The sequence below is a fragment of the Vicugna pacos genome, chromosome 17, assembly GCF_048564905.1.
Source record: "Vicugna pacos chromosome 17, VicPac4, whole genome shotgun sequence".
NCBI classification, from domain to species: domain Eukaryota; kingdom Metazoa; phylum Chordata; class Mammalia; order Artiodactyla; family Camelidae; genus Vicugna; species Vicugna pacos.
Genome location: NC_133003.1, coordinates 17,218,268 through 17,235,862, shown reverse-complemented (window position 1 = coordinate 17,235,862; position 17,595 = coordinate 17,218,268). Strand labels below are relative to the sequence as shown.

General features: G+C 36.9%; 1 protein-coding gene across 8 annotated transcripts in view; it reads right to left on the bottom strand.

The window, feature by feature from the left end:
• SNRK (SNF related kinase) overlaps positions 1-17,595 on the bottom strand; it is a 75,650-nt gene that overhangs the window by 35,200 nt on the left and 22,855 nt on the right. For 6 of the 8 annotated variants that reach the window (XM_072941082.1, XM_072941084.1, XM_072941083.1 and 3 more), the window contains 2 exons: positions 7,652-7,713; positions 3,890-4,578 (listed from right to left, as the gene is read on the bottom strand). In XM_072941082.1, the coding sequence (XP_072797183.1) occupies positions 3,890-4,478 (589 nt within the window). In that variant the 5' untranslated portion in view covers positions 4,479-4,578; positions 7,652-7,713. Of the gene's footprint in view, positions 1-3,889; positions 4,579-7,564; positions 7,714-17,595 lie in introns of all 8 variants that reach the window. The other 2 variants (XM_072941086.1, XM_072941088.1) reach the window with 2 other exon arrangements.

Here is a 17,595-nt window from a genome sequence, read left to right as displayed (position 1 = left end):
GAATAAATGAAATGTAGCCCAACAATGAAAATAAAATTAATCTTATCTCAGACTTCACACCAGGACCTTAAGAAGCAAAAGGATGACAGGAAAATATCTTCAAAGTCGGGAAGAAAAAGATTCTGAAGATGTATTTCTATACCCAGCCAAGTTACTATCAAAGGTGAGGACATTTTTACACAAAAGACTTGGAGATTTTTTTCACAAATCTTCTCTAATGAACTGCAAACAAAACAAAACAAAAATAATCTAAGTGAAAAACAGAAAGGTCAAGAATCAGCAGTAAACCAAGAAACTGGTAAAATTAACTACTTTTATAGATAAATAAAAGCAAATGAAAAAACTTTCACTCAAAGGAAAGTAAAAGCAAGCTATAGCTGTTTGTAAGAAAGAGGGAATTAAATGAATATCGATTAATTCTAGACATTAAAAGTAGACACTAATACAAAGAGAAATAGACTGCACATCCTGAAAACCACTGAAGGAAATGAAAACTTGAATAGCCCAATACAGGAAAAGGTAATAATGAAGTAATACGGCAAATGAAAAATACAAAATAAGATAGCACTAATAAGTCCAGGACAGTCCAGTAAAAACAAGTATGAATGGACTAAATTCACCTATTAAAAGACTGGCTCACAGATTACAGGCACAAAATATAGCTATATATCATTTAAGATAAACCTAAAACAAAATGACAAAATACGAACCAAGGCAATAAGCAAACAAATAAGTAGCTTCATTTTGCTAAAACATACGGCCCATCATGAAAAATAAATTAAACCTTTATATACTTAACACAGCTTAAAATAACACGTACAAAGCAAAAACTAATTAAAATACAAAATTCACAGATTAAAGGAGGAAACTAGCATAATTCTCCCAGAAAATAACTGATTAGAATAAAAGCATGACACAAAGACACAAATTACATAATTAACAATCTTAACTATGTAGACAAACTTTGCATGTACCAAAAACACAAATATTTTAACCACACAGGGAATAGCAACAAAAATTACTATGTATTAAGCCACACAGAAAATCTAAAGACATTTCCCAAAGCAGAAACCAACCAGGCACATTTATTGACTATAAACTATTAAAATTAGAAGTTACAACCCAATAGCTAAGAGGAAAAATAAATTTATCCACTTTGAAATTTTAAAAAAAGGTAACTTTTGAGTTAAAGAAACAAAACAGTAAAGACAAACTTCAGCAATCAGCAACAATGCCTGCAGAGTGAAACCCCTGAGGTGTTACCCTCTGTTACCAGGTCTGCGGGAGAGGGCAACATACAGCCTTACCTGTGTTTGTTAGACACCAGGACAATGAAGAAAAAAAGCTTCCAATTCAAGATACCAAAAAAGAAAATAAGAAAAGAAACAAGGAACCTCAAAGATCCTAGGAAGAATTAATAAAAATGAAACAAAAAGTAATAATATAGAAAACAAAAGTCTAAACAAAATCAAAATCTGATTATTTGAGAACAAAAAAATAGACAATTTCTGAACTAAGTCTCAAGGTTGAGGACCAGCGCCCTCTAAAAAACTTACTTACAAATGTGAACCAAAGTTGTTTTATTTAGCAACATCTGATAACTTAATAAAATGACAGATTCTAATCTTTGTCCCCAATTTTGCTAAGCATCTGTGGAGAATCACTGATTGATTTTGGCACAATAAACTAATACTACATTAACAGGAAGACAACTGTCCATTTGTTTTTTAAAGCAATTCTGTATTTCAATCACACAATTACACAAAATGTATGGAAATAAACACAAAGAAAATGAACTCCACCCAATTCTACTTTTACAACACATGATAACCATTTATTACACTGGTGATTATCCTTCTGAAAATTTTTTCTTTTTTAAAAACTTATTTAAAGTTCTATTATGCAATATTTAAGATATAAGGGGAGAAAAAAAGAACATCACAATGAACTCCTGCGTATTCCCCACCCAGCTTAGGAAATAAACACCACCAATACAGCTCAAACTCTCTAAACATGCGTCCATGTGTTCTTTATCCTTCGCTGCACATGCTGCACATGCACGCACCCGTAATAATAGACAATACTGCTTTGTATGTTTTACACTTTTATATAAATGTTATAATACTATAGGTACGCATCACTCATTTTTTAAACACTATATTTGTGAACTCCAGCCATGTTGACATACACAGTTCATTAATTTTCACCAAGGTAGTTGCATTGTATGAATATTGAACAATTTATTCTCCTGCTGATGAACAGTCAGTGCTACTAAAAACATTCTCTGAAAATCTCTCGTGTGCATGACTGAGAGCCAGCTTCTCCAGGGTGCATACAAAGGAAGGAGACCTGCCGGGTCTCAGGACGTGTGCATCTTTAACTTTACTAGATATGGACAAACCATCTTCTACAAAGTATAAGAGCTCCTGAGGTTCTATAGTTTCATCTATACTTGGTTTTGTCTGGCTTTAGTTTTTCTCAATGGAAAAGTAAGAAACTACCTCACTGGGGTTTCAATTTCCCTTTCCCTGATTATTAGTGAGGTTGAACATCTTTTTCACGTTGAGACATTTATGTTTTCTCTTCTGCGTATTCCTGGCTTCATTTTCTATTTAGAGCCTCTCCACTAATCAAAAATCTTTTGTTCAGATATTCTAATGGAAGACTTCAGTGAAGCCTGATTATCTGTAGAGGGCAGAAACCACTTATTTGCCCTTTGTTTTCCAGAACACATAGTCCAACATGAAAAGCAGTGTCTTGGTATACAGAGCATTCTGTATAAGATCAGCACTCTTCAGTGTATGTCTTTAATCTCCTGTAACATGCATTTCAAACGATCAGAATGCAAATGGGAGGCTCATAAGTAGGAAGTTTGATATCATGTGCATGTAATAGTAAGGCATATTTTTCTAAGATTAAACCTAAAATGTTAAAAGCTGACCACACCTTCAGATTAACAAACCCTTAAAAGTTAAAAATGAATTCCTCCATGACCTTCAAAACGTGTTTGATCCTAAGGGGACAAAGCTGACACAAGCCGAAATGCAGTAAACACTTCTACCACAAGTAAATAACTCTGACAAGAGACAGAGCGCAAAAATGTGTTGGAGGAAGGGAGGGGGTGGGTAGTTGGGAATGCCAAGTGCTACCACTATTCTGGAATTCACCACACAGCAAGTACTCTGTGTATCAATTTCCTATTCTGTACAGTGAGATGGACAATAACCACCATATCGGTCACTGTGAAAAGTAAACAGATAATAAGGGAATACAACACTTGTATCTGATCTATTTTACAGATGAGGAAATGAAGCAGAAAGAGATCAAGTACATTGCTCAAGGTCAAAATTAATAAATTATTCCAATGCCCTAATTCTTTTTTTTCCCTCAAGCGTATAACCTTGATTTTATTTCCTCTCCCCTCCTCTCCCTCCAACACCACCCCTCTCCCATAACACCAAATCATGATTTGATTTTCAACACCCCAATCCGTCACACTGCACTATAATACCCATAGTACCTTTCCAATAAGGGTTTCATGACTGTTAAAGAGTATTCACAGGAAGGAGACAACTAGAAGAATCTAAGAAGATAGAGAAAGTACCCAGACATTAAAAAAAAATTAAAATTGGGCGGACAAGAGGTTATCTTAAACGGTAACTTGCTCATTTTCCTTTGTGCTGACTAATACACTTTAGACATTAGCCATCTACAGGGTAAAATAAACTGTCAGCTTCAGGAAATAGCATTCATGAAACCCAATCTGTTAACTAAGACCCATTTAACAGATATTCTCTTAGAAATCACTTCTATATAGACAACAACCAATTTGACCTACTACACTCTAGCCAGTAGAATTCAAGAGGGCAAATACTGGAAGGTTACCTACCTACTGCGGGTGCATCATACTCATCACCAAGCAGAATTTCTGGCGCAGAATATGCAAGAGATCCACAGCTTGTAGTGAGCTTCTTCCCTGGTTGAAATTTGTTGCTGAAACCAAAGTCTGTCAACTTTACAAGACCTTGTTTTTCGAAGAAGACCACATTCTCAGGTTTTAAGTCTCTGTGAACCACATGGAGTTTATGGCAATAAGATATGGCATGAACTATCTGAGCAAAGTACTTCTTGGCCAAGTCTTCGTTAAGCCCCTCCTCGTGTTTCATTATGTAATCGAACATGTCTCCTCCATCCCCAAGTTCTAGAATAAGATACAGTTTGGTCTGGGTGTCAATAACTTCATAAAGGCGCACGATGTTGGGATGCTGCACTAGTTTCATGCATCTCACTTCTTGGAAAAGATGACCAGTGGCTAGAGTGTCCAGTTTTGTCTTGTCAATAACTTTTACTGCCACTTTTTCACCTGTAAAGACATGCCTGGCAAGTTTAACCACTGCAAAATGACCTCGGCCCAAGGTTTTATCCAGATCATATAATCCAGCAATCTTCCCATCATACCCTCGCTTGAATCCTGCCATGCTGGTCCAGCAGAAGGAAAAGTATTTAGACTGTCTAAAATGGATCTTCTCATATATCTGGTGAAAATAAGGAATTCATTTTCAATGTCGCCATGGACATCTACAAAATAAGAGAAACAAAATTAAGTTTCCGTGACTTTTCCTTTTATAGCTTCAATTTTTTTAAATTTTGTTTTAAGAGAAGCTTGAAGTGAATATATTGAAACATAAAATGAATCAGGGGCATTTATAATAACCTATTTACAAATTTAGGGTTTTCATTATAAAGGCTGAGAATTAAAATACCACTTTAAGTTTGCAAATTGAAAATAAATTAGTTTGTTGAAAATTTTTGGTTATGTCAGAAATAAGAAAATTGGCAAGTTTGATAAGCTATGTTAAAAAAAATATTTTCCAAAAGTAATTTCAATTAGTGTCTCAAAAAACTCAGGGATGACAAGAAAGGGAAAACATAAAGAATATTCATTTGGACAGAAACCAACTACTTTTTCCTGTTATTCCAAAACTAGCACTATTTCCTATAAAAGTATAACAAAATCCCTTCATTAAAGCCTTCTTCAACTCTCACAGCTGGGATTACCGTTCCTTCTCTGTATCTCCAAAGCACCTCCATCCCAGGTAGTCTTATCCTATAGGTTTTTGTATACACCATCCTGATCCTGAGACCAAAAGAGGACTCTAAGGGGAGAGTAGAAGTAAAAACTAAAACCTAACACCTAGAACAGTGTTTTACAAATACTAGGTAACCAAAATTTTGTTAAATTTTGAAATGTAACTTTTTTCAAAATGTTACAAGGCAACAACTGTTTGCTCTTCCATCTCTAGTGCCTAGAACAGTGTCTGGCACATAGTAGGTGCTTGTGCTCACTCTCTGTGCTCATCAGTTACACTGATCTTAATTATGGTTTTCCCACTCTCACACAAAACCTACTATGACCTGCTTTTATTTCAAGAATAGACAAGCATGCATTCTTAAACCATTCAAGTCTTAAAAGATCATTTACCTTTAAAGACCACATTATATACGGAATTTAAAATTCTCAACCTTTATAGTGTACACCTTAAAATACAGAAATCAGTTTTTATAAATGACCTTGACTCAGGAAAACCAAAAAAAGAATATAATTATATAAATTAAGATATCACTTTAAATCTCACAGACCGAATTCTCACTATTATTCTTTCTGACCAGAAGTTAATAGAATTAAATAACAAAATCCAATGAAGAATACAGCAATCTCCCAGCTCTAGCTCTTTCCTATTAGTGCATATTTATCCCTTCGCTGAAGCCTTTTCTAATGCTCCCAGTACATAGTTTCACATTTTCAGTTACTTTTTGTTAAGAACAGTACTTATATTTACTCCACTTAGATGAAAATATCCCAAAAAACTAAACTGCACATAAAATAATGTAATTTTTTAAGCACTAGCATTAAATACCTTTAAATCTCTTTTTTGCTTAAGAGAAGAACAGAAGAAAGGCTAACATTTTTTAAAAACCTACTATATATATTTCTACAAAATAAATCAAATTGGATTGTGTCACTGGACCTTAACAATCCTAAGAGGTGAATATTATTCCTATTTTACAGCCAAGGAAACACTCTTCCAGGTAAATGCTGAAGCTAAGATTCATTTCAAAGCATATACCTCTTATAAACATTTGACCACTCTAAATGATGTTATAGTTAAGATAATAATATCTCAAGAGTTAAAAAACTATAAAAGAGGTATAGTCACTCTCCCATGCAAATTGAAATGATCCAAATCATGTATCTGGGGCCACCTCAAGAAATATATACAAGATTTAAAAATGTTTAATATGCTTTTTATATTTTAATAATTACTGAAATAACAAATATCAACTAGCATTCACTGAATGAGTACAATATGCTAGTCACCTACCACATGCTTTACATCATCTTCACTTAAAGCTTACAACTGTCCTCAGAGATAGTTACATCGGCCTAAGCTACAGGGCAAGAGTGTAAAAAAGCTGGGGTTTGAACACAGGGCTATCTTGACACTTAAATCTGTGCTTTTAACCAGTACGCTACAGTGTTTCTGCAAATTATTTTCAGAAACAAAATCCTATTTCTTTAAGATTTTTAAAAATAATAAACCAGTACTATGTATGTACAGGCATTGGAGAAAAAGCAAATTTCTTCTATACTGTGTATTATCCTTGTCATCTGAGCTAGTAATTTTAATGATGAGATTAACTGGAAAATCCAAGTGGAAAGACCTTACTTTATTTGGACAGTAGTTCCCCAAATGAAAGTTTAATTCAGATATTTAATTTTCAAAAATAGAAACGTGAAGCTAACTCCAAGGGGCAGAAAACTATCTTTTAAATCTTTAACTTCAATTAATCATAAGAGCAGTAATTATTCTTAAAATTCTACCCAAATCTATGTTTTTATTGTACAAGCCTGTAAATGCAACTTTAGCTTTCAAAACAAACTGCTGCAGGCTACCCCCAAATTATGTAATACTTTTTTTTTCATCTATCCCTTTAGTTTAGATGTATTCCTGGGAAGTGGCATATAAATCAGACTTCACAAATAAATCTGAGTTTGTTTAAATTTTAATTAATCTGTTCTTTAATTTTAAAAAATTACAAAAATAGTAAATAAAAATACAGATAAGGGAAAAAAGTATTTTTTTCCTCAGATACCCAGGGTCTCAGGGTCTCAGACACCCAGAGTTAATCACTATGAACACTCTGCTGTTTCTCTTCCCAGAACTGCGCTAGCCGAAGGGAATAATGAAATAATTTTTAATCTACTAACAAGTTCATGGGGAAGAATCTTATAGGGTCTCTTCTTAACGGCAGACTACCCTGTAGTGAAATGATTAATAACTCTATCAAATAATTTACTTTTTTTGGTACTCTTGGGTACATATATCCTTTTTTCATTGTCCATGAAACTACAATACCTAAAAACAGGAAGTTACAAGTAACTGAAAGTTGGGAGGAAAACTATCCTCGTTACTGAACATCTTTTAAAACATTAGCCCACTGTCTAATCCTACTATCAGGTATATATTTGGAGGAAATAATTTCTTTGAGGATCTTGCAATACCTGAAAATCATTCTGAACACCAATGCAGAATATTAAGATGTGGCTTATAGAAAGTAAAGGTGACTCTGTACCAGCTCCAAAACATACCCTGCAAACCGCATATTGAATAATCCTTGTTATTACAGTATTTTGTTAGTTGCTTCTTTCTCCTAAAGGAAAATACAAAAAAAAAATTAGGTTAGTTCCATTTGCTTTAACTTTGCTTGAAGTTAAAATATAAACCCTACGGCTGGATCCAGACAAACATAAAAGAGGCAAATTTGTCTTCAGTGACCCTGTCTCCCATTATCTCTCTCCCCTCTCAGAATTACAACCCTTTCAAGGAATCTTTAGTCAACAGGAATTTCATAGTGAACAGATATACACAGAGGTTGGTCCAGGCAGACAGGTTAGAAAGATTATTCCACTGGAAGGAGGAGGAAATGATAATGATGAACAACAGTAAATTTGCCATTTTTTTTTTAAATGCCTCCTCGGTAAGAGGCACAATTCCGTACTGCCTTGAATCCTGACCAGCAGCTTGTGAGGTGGTACGATGAAGCTCAACTTGCCCAATAAGCAGCAGTCAGTCTGCAGCTCCAACCCTGCTCAGTCAGGGTTCAAAGCCCAATTTGCAGGAGTCCCTCTGGGCTCATGAAACACTCACTCTAATAGCCAAGAGGGCAACCCATCCAACACAATGTCCTCTAGCAGGCCAGCAGAAATCAACACCAGCACCATGAAACACACAAACATCTTTGCGTTAGAGGCTTTCCATCTGACAGTAAAAAAAAAAAAAAAAAAAAAAAAAAAAAAAAAAAAACTCTATGAACAAAGAAAATGTGAGAGGAGCACTGATATCTAAGTTCGTGGCACAGTGAGGGGACTAGGGGGGACTTGCAGGCCTTTCCACAACACTGAAATATCACACAAATAACTGAAAAGGCCTAAACATTCATACCAAGCCAAGGCACTTTACACAATACACCACAGTTGAGTTCATCCAGGTAATCATTAAGCTCAAGCTCACATGAGCTTGGGGAAAGGGAAGGCAAAGAGGTGGAGGAAAGAAGGAAAGGTAGATGGGAAAACAAGTTCACTGCTGGGAATGAGGGGATGAAAAGAGATTGATGACAGTTCTACAGCACAGATGGGGCCAGTAAAGGCACAGGCAGAGGCCCACATCTACTGACAGGTAAACCCTGGGACGCCTACCTGGTCTTTCAGCTCCCAGTGGGACATAGAAGCTCCTCCCGTTACCTGTGCCTGCCTTGCTCTTGCCAACAGCCTCTGTTTCATCCAGAGTCTCTATGGCAAGGTGTGCGGTAGTCCAGTGTGTCTGAGGACTGGTTCTGAAGGCCAGTGACTGGATCACCTAGCTCACCAGCCACTAGCCACTGGACCAAAGCAAAGCCTGATCTCTCTGTATGGTCAAGTTTCCTCATTAGAAAACATCGGCAGTAAGAGTACCTCATGGATTGTGGTAAGAATTAAATGAGTTAATAAAGGTAGTATTTAAAATAAAACCTGGCACAGAGTAAGCATTCAGTAAATGCTAGCGACCACCATCACTGTTATACTGATGGTAAACTTCCCCACCCAAGCAGAAATTCAGTCTTCCACACTACTTCAAGAAAAGTGAATTTACTGAGCTATCATCTCTCTCGTTTTCAAAAAAATTCTATTGCTCAGTTTCCTAAAATGTATTAAATTGTAAATGGGAGCTGCAGATCGATAAATTAATCTCTAATTAGGTATCAAAGTCTGATGATTTTTCATTAAAGCATCCCACAAAATCTAAATATTTGCTTTTAAAATGATACTACGATGACATTCTATCAAATCCACCCTTTGAAAAAGGACTAAATACTCCTTTATATTCTTCCTGTCAAAGTAACATACTTTTATGGAAAATATGGAAAATACAGAACAGGAAGTAGAAAGAATAAAGAGGCATTCATAGTCCTACCTCTGAAGCTCGGCACTATTAATATCTTGGTGGTCCTCCTGCAAGTATTTTATACAGCTGCTTCTTTATTTTGTTTTACAAAGGTATGATCATTTTATATATAACTTTATATCTTGTATTCTGCTTTTTTCACCTGACCTATTGCTTTCCTTTTAGTATATTTGTTTTCAGTCATGAAAACTGTGCAGTGTAAGAAAAAAAATACAATCAGAACTTATATTTGGCAAAAAGAGAAGCTTTTAAGAAATCATTCACTATTCTACCCTCCATGATAATCTCTGTTAACATTTTGGTACATAACTTTCCAAATTATTCTCTGTGTATAATATAAGCCAGACAATTTTTTTTTATAAAATGGGATAACATACACACACATATTGGCGGGGGGTGGGGTGGGGGGGTTGTAACCATTTTCTAAGTATTTCTCTCTGCAAAACAATACAAGTTCACTTTCGAAAATTTGGAAAATGCAGAAAAGCACCACAGATTAAAAACAAACAAACAAAAAAACCCACCTGCAATATCATCTAGGATGACCGCTCTTCAGGTGTGAGTGTATATTCTTTATACGTACATTTCTATACAAAGCTATTGGATACGAAGTCTTAAGACTATTTTTTCCTCTACTATACGAGGCACATTCTTCCACACACTAAGTTCTTCTACATCACTATTTTTAATGACTGCATAGCTAGGACATCTTTTTAAAACAGCAAAACCACTAAATTAGGCCATTCTAAAGTATTATTTAGCATATGCTGACACGTGCATATAACTAGGCTGGACCTAAATGAAAGAGGTTTATAATATGGAAATTCACGTTTGAGAAACAAGTACTGGTGTGTGTTGCAAGAATACACTGATGTTTCTCCAGTTTACTAAAGAGAGCAAAAGCAACTGAAGTGTGCGGGTGTGGCTGGAGAAGAGGAAGGAAGTGTGGGTGGCCCTACACACATTTTGCAAGCTGCTGAAAACAGTTGTAGAACCAGCCTATGTTAAACCTACTGTCAATTTGGAACTCACCCTGTTATTCTTGTCAAAACTCACTTTTAGCTTTTCATTGACATCATCACCACTGCATCGTGGTCTGTATATCAAACAAAGGTCTCCTACTCACAACTCTCCCCAGGAGAAGTAAGGGCAAAACAGCACACTGAACAAAGGTGGCTCTGTGTGGATAATCATTATGAATCAATCAATGGCATGAGGAAGCAGATGACACAGAAAAAGGCCGTGTGCAAAAATTAGGCTACTTCTAATGGCCTCTCAACACTTTGGGATATTATAAATTTCCCCCCTAAATCAGACCACTATATCCAAACACACAAAAACCTCCCAAATTATGTGCTTTAAAAAAAAAAAAATCCGCGCCAATGCTCTTCTAATACAGACAACTAAAAGATGAGTTTTTGCAAAGCCATGCTAAAACTGTATTTAAGCTTCTTACGCATGTAAATTATCTGGTATCTTTTACAAACACAAAAAATGAAAAAGAAAACCGTAACTCTTACTCATAGGAAATATCAGATTAAACTGTATGTTTTCTTGAGAAAAGCCAACTTGAGGAACTAACACTTTCTCCATGAAAGTTACCACCCTAATCTTACAGCTAAAATTTCAAAGATACCTATAACAAAACAGTATCGGCTGGAAAGAAGACAGCTGACTCAGTCTTCCAGGAATATCAATAACCTCCAGGTCCAGCAAAATAAACACAACCCTACCATGCAGTCACCACCGCTGTTCTTTTCATCCAAAGTAAACAATATTCCACGTTTCTAGAATAACACTCCTTCTCCTGGGAGTTATCAATATAAGCTATAAATCAAAGATGAAGAAACCACAAACAGGTCAACAGGGTCTAAATTACGGAAGAATCCACAGTTCTTCGCTGGACTGGTTGAATATTACTATGTGGGCATCAGGTAGTGTCAGTCTGCAGCTACCGGAGGGAATCAAGATGGAAACTACAAATCAGAAGGTTTCAGTAACTCATTTACTATGAGAAATGTCATAATGGGCAAAACTATACTTCCAAATGTCTAATAAAGTTCTTTCCAAACGAAGGTAACTGCCTATTAAAGTATGTTCTGCAAGTTTTCTTCCAGGGAGTCAATTTTAACGGACTTGGGGCCATTGAGGTGACCAGGAATGCCTGGCTGAAAAGCTTGCTCCAGTGTCTCGAGGCAGTGACTGGGTTGCCAATGCAGATCAATCCCTTAAAGTGCTGGTTTAAGTACCTTCATTTCCTCTAAAACAAGCTACCTTCCACAACGTATCAAGGAATGTGAATGTACTCAGAAGTCAGGCAATCTATTTGATGTAGTCGTACTTAGTATTTGTAGAGAGAAAGGGGTTAATATCTAAGCCACAAAATCTGGACCAGCGCACAGGTAGTAAGTTCAAATTCCTAAACAGAATTGCCTCTTGTTAAAGTGATGAAAAATACTGAGCATGTCACCATTCCTATCTGAGGGTGAGTCTTAAAAAGCAGTTTGGTGACAGCCCTGGTATAAAGTGCCCACATAATAAATAATACTTAAGCACAAGCTGGTGCTTGAAATTACTCCAAAATAAATAAAGCCAACTCATAATTACTCCTTTGCCAGGAAAACAGAATATATATTGGAAGTTATGGAGAATTAAAAAACTTAATCTAAATCTCTCTTCCAAAGCTTTTACTAATGCTCATTTTAACTCCCTATCATCTTTTTTATCCCCTCTGCTGATACTGTGACAAAGATGGTGATGAAAAAGTGGTCAAAAAAGAATGTTAGAAAAGAAAAAACTAATCCGTGTACAAAAATACTGGCACCTAACATTTCACTTTTACTTAAAAGACAGAATCATTTGGGGATTCTCTCACATTGCTGGGACTGCAAATTACCTTTCTGAAAAGCAATCTGGCAATGCTTGTATCAAGAGCCTTAAAATAATTAATATCCTTGATTTAGTAACCTTACTACTAGATTTATGTCTTAAAGAAATAAAGATATGAACAAATATTTATATTCAACAATGTTCAGTGATACTCACAAATGCAAAAAAGATTAGAAATAATTGAAAGATCTGCAGTAAGGAGATGGTTAAATAAATCACAGTATACTTAACATTTACACTATGCTGCTGTATTTAAGCTATTTAATCTCATGGGAAATTGTCACAACAAAATGTTAAGTAAAAAAAAAAAATCACATACCAAGTTTCAAGGCATATGATCCCAGTTTTTTTTAAAGCATAAAATTTGTCCGTATATATATTAAAAATACCAAAATGGGACATTGGTATGACCATAGAAATTTTTCTTCTTTTTATGCTTTTCTGTTCTTTTCAAATTTTTAGCACTGAATATGTGTTATTTTTATAATCTAGGAAAGGCAGAGATTATTAAAAGTTTGAATTTCTGTACATAATAATTCATTCAATTTACTTTTCTGTTGAGATCTATGAAATAAGCCAATTTCCCTGAAAATACATTGTCTAAAGCCTACTTATGTAATCTTAACAAACAAGACATATTCAATGAAACATTTTGCCTCCCTTGAGGCTCAAAGTATGCAAGTCCTTCAGGTTGAGGAAGGAACAGTCTATTTTTGTTAGCAAATACTGGAGCCCTAATTGTGTAGAACACAACACAGTCCCCATCCTTTAGAATCTTACAAATAAGTTATCTACATATAAAAAGAGAATTAATTATACAAGTTAACCTAGGCAAGTTCTGTCAAAGGAAGAGCAGAGGATACTAAAGGCAGGATAGGATCCCCAAAGACAAGGCAGCCCACAGGTCAGGCCTCACCCCTCCACCGGAGCAGTGGGACACCATCACTGAAAGTGGGGAAATAGGCAAAAGAGAGGGCATCCGGCTGGCTGTCTTCAGGAAGAAGAACGCCAGTGTGGGTGAAGGCACAATCTAGGGTACAAGTAAGGTAAGTTTAACAGAGTTAAGAAGGTCGATCCTGAAAAATACCTAATGGCTCACCATTCAGGGAACTGTGGTGAACTCCCACCTTCGCAAAACTAAGGGAAAACTTGCCAGACTAAACAATTCACCACATATATATCTCTGAATCATACTTAAGGTTAATTAAAGTGTCACTAAAGAGGTGAAAATGCACAGAAGCAGCTTTACATCACAGAGCTGAGGCCTCAACAGAAGAATAAAACTCTAGGTACTAACATGAAAGCAATGTAAGAATAAGGTCACTGGAAAATTTAAACCAATTTAAAAAGTTCACTGTTCACTTTAAAGTTCCATAAAATACCAATTTTTGTTTTGACATATTAGATCTTTCTCACTATCACCCATACTGCTTTCCTCAAAATCGAACACTAACCTCAATAGGTTTACACAGAAATGAGTCCTATAGCAAACCACAGTTGACTCTTCTTTCATTGTCTCATTCTAAATTTCAAAAATGTCTTCTACTGACACAATAGCTCATTTTAGAATTCTAGTTTTGTTTCACTGCAGGTTTCAAAAAGAATAAACAATTTCACTACTGGGAATCTATGTATATACTAGACTCTTTACATTTGTTATATCATTTATTCCTCGCAACTAGGAATATAATGGAAGTATCATACCCGTTCTTCAGATGAGAAAGCAGAGTCAACGAAAATAAGGATTTTTTTTGCCCCAGTCCTCCGCCCAGGTAAGAGCTGCCTAAGTTGACCTGCATTTTCTTCCTGCAGTAATACAATGCCTCTCCTTGACCTAGGCCTTTCTGATTCCCAGGGAAATAACAGCACTGAACTAAATCTATTTTGACATTTCTGTTGTTCTTCCAATTCTGACATGCCATGTGAGTTACCAGTACCCCTGCAATTAAAGAGGAAATTCCCTAGCACCAACCAAAGACTCACTTAATAAACATTACTAACAAATAATTCCATTAAAAACTTTCTGAAATGTTTAGAAACTGCTTTTTAAGTTCAGAAAGGAAACTACAGGCAAATAATTATTCCAAAGACTGAGGAAATTCCTGGTCATCTAAAAATAGAATGGCACCTTGAAAATAATTTCACTTTTAGAGTTTACATATAATTTTGTGACAGCAAGATACCTCCCCAGTGGCACAGAATGAAAAGCCAACATCAAGCAAGAAATTTAAGTACTATTTAGGAAGGTTCTATTTTCTGCTTAAAAAAATTTATCCTTACCCAAACTGCAATTTTAATGTACTGTGCCAATTACATTCTCTCCATTTGTTTCTGAAAAAGCGTCTTCCTTTACAAGAGGATCAGCAAATACTCATAAAATAGGAGAACAAAGGATAAAATAAAGCCTTGAAACTGTAGACTGAATATTCTCATTTCAAATTTCTTCCATAGGACTTATACTGCTTTATGCCAATAAAGAGAGAATGGTTTAACCTGTAGAAAATGAGGTATAACAGGAAGCTAAACTTTACTTTAAAATTCAACTGCTCTACTTTCGTCCACTGTTAAAAAAAGCTGTACACCTCAACTACCTTAAAGAGATTTCATGAATGCAGCACACTGTAGTTCATAATCTGTCCAACGAGTATGTTAGTATATTATCCTAAATCTAAAACAAACTTTACCTAGATAAGTTACACTGTAAGACTGAAACTTACATTACCTAAAATATATTCTCTTTAATGTTGAAGAACCTACTGACTATTAAACCAGTTGGACACACTACTCAAACATTTCCCGCTAGCTATGCAATATGAAGACAATAGAAAGGCCTTAGAGGTATGTCTGTCCATAGGAGGGGAGGGAACATCAGAGAGGAGCTGGGGCAGCGTCCTGAGAGTCACATCTCAAAGTACCACACAGTCAACTTTTCTTCATCATACAAGTGCACTTGAAAAATGATCAAACTTGATTCATTCAGCACCTCCGAGGAGCAGCATCATAGCACAAAAGAGGGCTCAGAAGCCGAAGCCCAACAAGTTACTCAACTTCTGCCAACAGGCATGTCTTTATCTATAAAACAAAGATAATCACCACCTTGGACAGTTATTACAAAAGCAAAATGATATAATACATATTAGCAAGGCGGGAGTGGGATCAAAATCACCCAAAGATTTTTCCCCAACTTCTTGTAACTGGCTCCCCTCCCAAGAGAGGCCGGTATTTGAAAAGGGTTGTATTTCTCCATCTTATTTTGCTATCAGTACCTTCACCCCGAACTGGCCCCCAAAACTGTTCCTAAATGCCTACACTGGTTGTAACAGGAAGGCTGCTGCCCTCAAGGTGTTGACAATTTCTCATATGGACAAGCATGCTATAAGAGATGTTCCCTCCCCTAAATCTGCCCTGGGAAGTTCACAGGAGGCATCTAAGAGCAATTAACTTTTTTGTTTGAGTTAAGAATTAAAATTAGTAGAGGTGTGAAAGAGACCCTCGTGTGACTGGGACAGTAATACATGCAGATAGGTAGGTAAGGGCTAGGTCCCCAAAGGTCCCTGTATCCCATGTGCATCGGCTGTTCTTCCGCAAATCTGGCTTTATGGCCCAGCTTAAAGGTCACCTTCCTGACCATCACCTGGCCTTCCCCTCCCACACTCCTGCACACCAGCTCCCCATGCCCTCTCACAGAACCATGTCCTTTTCCACTACCGCCCTTATCACAATTGTGGTTATGTGATTATTTGTGAGATTATGTGATTAATAGTCTGTGTCCCCCACTAGACTATGTGATAAATTCCGACCGCCTAAGGCCCACGTCCATTTTATTCAGCTCTGTATCCCAGGGCCCACCAAGTTTAGCATCTGCCCAAAATACACAGATATACTTTATTAAATGAACAAATGAAAGCTGGCACTAAGAAGTCAAGGAAGAATCCTGAGCAGGGGCACAGCAATCAGAGGTGACAGCTGAACTGCTCTGGCAGCAAAGTGAAGATCAGATTGGACGGGCAAGACTAGAGTTTGGACATAGGTAAGGAGACTACTGAAAATGTCTCCAGATAAATCATTAAAGACTTAAAAAGGAGGGCAGCCTGTATCTGGGCAGTGATGATGAGGATGTAATGGAGGAGACATGTTTAGCAAGTAGAACCCAGTAACTTAATGCACAGCAAAGAGGGGGCAGAGCAAAGAGGGAAATCTGGGATGACTCTAGTGGAGACTGGTAGCAGGTGGGGCCATTCGCTCACACCTGGAACACAGGGCAGGGACAAATGTTTCCCGAGCATGTCCTGCAAGCTAGTAGAGTGTGGAAGATCTGCTTCTAGTTCTGCAATTCTATGACTGAAACACAATTTCACTCAAACTCAGTTGGACTGAAATGGGTATGGTTTCCACTAACGGCCAACAAACTAAAGTTGAGATTTTAAAAGTTTCTTCATCAAGACACAGCCTGGGTACATTAACTGTGCGTGAGACATTACACTGGTTTGGGGATATAGAAATCAAAGAAGTGGCCTCTGCCTTCAAGGAGCTGACAATCTTTGGAGTTTGAGAAAGATAACTGCATGTTGACAACTGAGAAAGAGAGGCCCAGTGAATCTATACTTTCACCAGTTATGTCCTGTAACTCACACTTCCGGAGCATTGATTTCATAACCTACATTACATTTTGGGTCAACATGTAGTTGACGTACTTAAGATAGACAGACACACACCCCACCCCCAATCTTGCTTTGAGCCTAGAGACAATCCAGAACTTAAAACATCATGGTGCATGGGCAGACAATGCCCTCCAACTCCAAAGGGACTGCTGAGTATTCACACAGCAGCAGTCTGGGGAATAGGACACAAGTAATGAGAGGGAAAAGAGGTCTGCTTTGCCACGAAAGAGCCTACCTGAGCGGAGACCAAAGGCTGGAGGTGCCAAAGCACAATCTCAGGAGGCTCTGGAAGTGACAGCAGAGAAACAACTGTTCAGGGAAGGCAGGGCAGGAATCCTCTGTAGTCAGGTTCCTCCCCTATCACCGGCAAGAAATGGTTTCCCATGGGATATAAGGCCCCAAACCAAAGCAGAGACACAGAAAAACAAGACGAGGAAATGATCCACAGGTGAGTAGCGTAGCTCCAGATCATCCAGAACAGACCACACATTTCCAGTGCTCACTGGTGAGGCCATTAAGTCCGAGAGGTTTTACATCTGCTC